Source organism: Zerene cesonia, chromosome 2, assembly GCF_012273895.1.
Source record: "Zerene cesonia ecotype Mississippi chromosome 2, Zerene_cesonia_1.1, whole genome shotgun sequence".
NCBI lineage: Eukaryota > Metazoa > Arthropoda > Insecta > Lepidoptera > Pieridae > Zerene > Zerene cesonia.
In genome coordinates, this window is record NC_052103.1 from 4,319,826 (window position 1) to 4,325,067 (window position 5,242).

At 35.6% G+C, this 5,242-nt stretch overlaps 1 protein-coding gene across 1 annotated transcript in view; it reads left to right on the plus strand.

Annotated features, from left to right (window-relative positions):
* Positions 1–3,916, plus strand: part of LOC119835649 (rabankyrin-5-like) — a 6,835-nt gene extending 2,919 nt beyond the window's left edge. The window contains exon 5 of the mRNA XM_038360609.1: positions 3,735–3,916. Within this exon, the coding sequence (XP_038216537.1) occupies positions 3,735–3,916 (182 nt within the window). The remainder of the gene's footprint in view (positions 1–3,734) is intronic.
* Positions 3,917–5,242: the final 1,326 nt, after the last annotated feature.

Consider the following 5,242-nt stretch of genomic DNA (forward strand, 5'->3'; position numbering starts at 1 on the left):
TATTCTGAGCATATTTTTAATATACTATTATTATCAAATAAATATAAAGTGTGAAACACGGGTGATTAAAATTAAATAGTTTTATATCTTTGTTGTAATAAAATCTTACAATTAAAAAATAAGTATTTAACAAAGTGATCACTGTTATAGGTAATTTTTATTATATTTAATATAATTTAAACTAAAATATAAATGGAACTCACGATCTCAATAATCGTCATTATGATCCGATGAATCATCATTTAAATGTATGTTGTTATATTTCTTGGAATAATAAAATGTAAGTAGTAAATAAGTGATTTAACGCGATGGTAATTTTTTTCGGTAACTAATATAACTTGAAGAACGATGGTTTTTTAAATACGGACATAGTATAAAAGCGGGATTCGATTTTGTTTAATCATCTCACGATTCGTTATTGCCATGACTCTTTTCGAGGAACTAAGGTCATTGTATTCTTCCCATATACCAGATGCCCGTTTCACACAGGCATAGTAATGTCCGGCAACGAAAATTATGGCAGAAACAATCCTGTATTCTCTTTGACAATAAATCAATTTTTCAGGAAGCTCTGAAAGGGTGAACTGTTTACGACAATTCGCTAGACCACGCCGTGCAGCTAGCATTTCAATCTCAGCTGCTTCAAGATTTAAAAAAATGTGACTACCTCCCCCAAATGTCTTGACAACGTTAGACCCATTGCAAAAACAACACTCGCTCCGAGTTTTGGTCATTTGATATGCAGCGGACTGACTGAGAGCTTCCTGAAGTCCCCTCATTGCATCTCTAAAAATGGGGTCTGGATTGAGATCGAGAACTGGAATGATGTTTTTTTTATCCATTTTACAATCTATGCATTGTATTTTAATCTCTAGGGACGGAGTGTTTGGTAGAATGTGTAATTCTATTAAAGTAGCGACGTTGATTTCGCAGTCCAAGACACCATTTTTAAATTCTTTTGTATGTTCTAATATTGCACATCGTTCGTTATACACTTTCGAAGATACACCATATTTCGATAACGTCTCTACAAACTCGTGTACAGCAATCTTGGATGTGGTAATATATTGATTATATGGAGCATAATCGTGATACGCAGCTAGCATACTCTGTATAATGGAATCAAATGCGCACGTATTTCTCACAGCGATTATTCGCTTGCCAATTTTTGCAGGGCCTAAACTGTTACCATTCACGAGGAGAGGCAAATTCAAAGTGAATTTTGTCCGCTGGCGTATTACCTGTATATCAGGACACGAAGTTAGATATTTTCCCCGTTTCTTGGGACGACCTTTCGTTTTAGGTTGTATGGATTCATTTTTTTTTGTTAGACCACGCCAATCTTCTTCTTCGTGGAGAAAAGTCATAGCAGATTTTTTCGATTCATTTGACATATTTTCAAAAGTCATATCGTCTAGCTGAGCATCTTGGTTCTGTTCCAGATTGTTGTTAAACATTTCTTTACTGTCATGTTCATGAACATGTTTGAATTTTTTTATAGGAACTGCTACTTGATGTTTAGAATTAATATTTTTACAGCGCGTTTGTTTATTTTTCTTTGAGTCGGCATTTAACAAAATAGCAGCGCCTTCTAAGTTCCGGAGGTGGATAACAAGGAATTTGTCCATCCTCATTGATTTTTCTTTATTGTAGACCAGATGTTTTAACTCTCGGAAATATTCTTCGCTGCAAGCTGAAGTAGAGACGAGTCGTTCGTTATTGCCATTCGCTAAATCTCCAAGAGTTCCATTCGTATCTTGTTCAACCATGACAGCTGTCCATAGAACAAACTGTTTTGCCAATTTTAACAATCGAGTACCAAACGCAGGACAATGATACGGATTTAATCGTCCGTGTTTAAGGTCACTTCTACTACATAATTCGATTTTTTTTAAAATGACTTCGATTGCTGCACTCGAATCTAATTCGTTCGCTATATCGAAGTCCTTAAATTGTTGTAATAAATCTTCATTTTCGTCCTTAACATTTTGGAGTTTGTCAGCACCGTTATCGGGAAGACTATAAGATTTCAAGCGCTCTAAAACTCGATTCTGTGCTGCAAAACAATGACTTTGTTTATCATCAATGTCTTCATGGGTCGCAAAAGCAATTGTAAGGACGTCAGTACACACCCTGATAAAATCGTTTATTTCCGTACATGTGCTTAAGAGACCCACGCATCGGAGGTAAAAATCCTTCTTTTCGGAACTCTCATGATGAAAACAACCCCAACGTGCCACCATTTTGACGAAGTGCGAAATGTCGAGCCGAATTTTGCAGCATGGCGGGTTTATCCGAACCTTTCCATTCATGTCTAAATCGATGCATTTTTCAATGTATGTTTTTAAATCGGTGTTATTAAACGCAAGAGAAGTAGCGTTTAGGAGTGCCAATGAGTAGTCTGTTACTACTTGTTTAGGACACGAACCTCCAGAACGCAACCACTCCCGAATCCAATACGTCAAAGTATTTGTGTCATGTTTCTCGGATATTAATTGAAATAACGGCAATATCTTTTGGCGATATCTACAAACAGCTTGATACAGGTAAACAATACGCTTTGATCCATCCGGTTTTGGTATTTGCTTCACTAAGCTACCAGTTGCATCAATGCTGATGCTTCCAACGTGGTCTTCCTTAATAAATTTGTTGTACATATATATCTGCGTTGGAGTCCAGTACATCAAAAAGAATTTATCTAGACTTATCTCGTGAATGCATCCGTTAAATTCTTGTCCATACTTCATGTCCCAAACAGATGCAAGAGCTGATTTGACCTTAAATAAACCTAACTCCTTGTCACGAGCATCCTGCTTTGCCTTACGGGCAACTTCTTCTGAAGGTATATTAGCCGGAACCACATCTCCAAAAACCATCAACCTGGTTGCCTCATCCCGTCGCCATGCGTACGTCGATTTGCCTTGAAGTTCTTTGCCAATTCGCAATCGCCTCTCTCCACTTACTTTCCTTTTTTTTGTGTGTTCTACTCCACGAGAATCAAAAGTGGAAACGTGAAATGTTGTACCGTCATCGCTCGGTTCACTCAGACAATAGATATGGATTTTTGATCCGCATTCCGAGCAACTGCCTCTTACCGTCAAAAAAGTTTCCCCAACATTCTGATTAATTTTCGCGTTTTTAAAAGAGAAAGGGCAAGGCAATTTCATGTGGACCCATAAAATATCGTAAAGAGCGTCGGTCCAACCGATGGCAAGGACCTCATATTCACGCTCCTTGTATTCTATGATACGAGACTTAAGAACGGCCCATTCACTTTTTGATATTATTATTTCCTTCCGTAAAGGAGGCAACACGCATTCTATTTCGCCCATGGACCAATTCGAATCGTGTTCTGAAATGTCAATTGTATCGTCAACATTACTGTCGGATTTTGTTGACTCCAATGTAGCGATCCCGTGTATGTGTTTAAAAACGTTATTTCTATTTTGGGTTAAATAAAGATAAAGATAATCTTTTGACATTTTACCTTTCATCGCATCGGTCGCTATTTGCCAAACATCACTACTCCACGGCAAAATACTGCCTTCATCATTGATGAATCGCAGATCTTTTAAAGCCTCATAAATAATATGAGGCGGATTCGCTGCCGTTCTTGGCATTTTAAACAGTAGCCCAACGCAAGTTCCTCGATAACTTTCTCTACAAAATATCGATGTAATTGTAACGTTTGGTTTGTTAATGAATAGATATGATATACAACTTTTCCAAAACAGATGCTGTCGCAGATAATTACGATAAGAAGTTGAAGTTGCAGAAGAGAGAAGAAGTTGTTGTATGCAAGTTAACTTTGAGCGTTCAAAGTAACGAAAAATTTCCAAGTATGATACTCACGAATAAATACGAACATCTAAAGAGTTGTAACAAATATCGTAAACCAAATGAGTTGCGATGTTAGAGGACTTTTTTCAAAAATAGTGCGAAATGACACATTCGCAAAAATCGTTACGAAAAGTATTAGCAGAAGGTAAAAATCTCGTATATAGCGATGAAGTATTACAAGGTAGCTACATGCACGATGATGTCGTTGTCACAAACATTTCTCGAGGTAGATTGCATGTGCATGAAAACAGAATAGCACGCGGAAAACTACAGTTACAAATACAATTAATTAAGCTCAGTTATTTGCAAAACAAACCGAAATGGTAGCTGAAATTAGTAAAAAATATTAGGAACGGTTACTACAGGAAAATAAATTATGAAGACTATACACAGCAACAAGCAGTAAGAGACGAAAGATTGACAATTAATTCTACAACCCAAACAACGTTACGTTCACGACGTCACTACAATAATCTGCAAAATCCTAAGATTTATTGACTACTAGTCATCAAAAATTACAATATCAAACAGATATCACAATTTCTTAATAACTTAACATAAAATAAATTAATAAATTGCAATGGTGGTTTGATTAACTTTTGTTTTAATGAAAACAAACAAAACTTTACTCAATTACAATTAGCACGGAGACGTATAGCCTGTAGGTACATTAATTTATAAGTTAGTAGTTATTCGTCCGTATCAAGTATGCATTTAATATAACTCGTACGTAATGTGTTCTGCGTCTGTAGGTAGTCATCTCTCAGCGCTATATTTATGTACAAAACACGAAATTCAGGGGGATTTATATTTCGCTTTTGTGTGATTCGGAAGTTGATTCAATTAATTTTTTAATAATTTGACTGATAAGCGTGTTCTTTATTTTAAATCCTCTTTAATCGGATAAGTATCTGTATTGTATAAAAATTATTAAAACGCTTGATATTATGATAGTTAATAAAACAATTGTAGGGTGAACGAGAGATGTTTTTCGTTTCTTCTTTTAATCATCGAAATATGTGTACGCGTTAAAGATATAATTTTGAATTATTATAGTAAAAGTGTGAGGTTAGACAAACATAAGTATGGATTTCACGTGAAAAGGGTGACCAACTTCTTTATAAGAAAATTAATATTATTCGACTACAAACCTCTACATTTATCAATCTTTTTCTAACGTATGTAGTAATCGGGAAATCCTCTTACCGGAAGTAATTGAGATGAAATCACTCCAAAATCGATTATTTTCGATTTTGCCGCTCTAAATTATTTTCTATCTTACTACAACCGAAAATTCGTCCACTACAAACGTCTATGTATATTAATCTATCGTTTTTAACGTTTGTAGTAATCGGGAAATCCTCTTACCGGAAGTAATTAAGATGAAATCTCTCCAAAATCG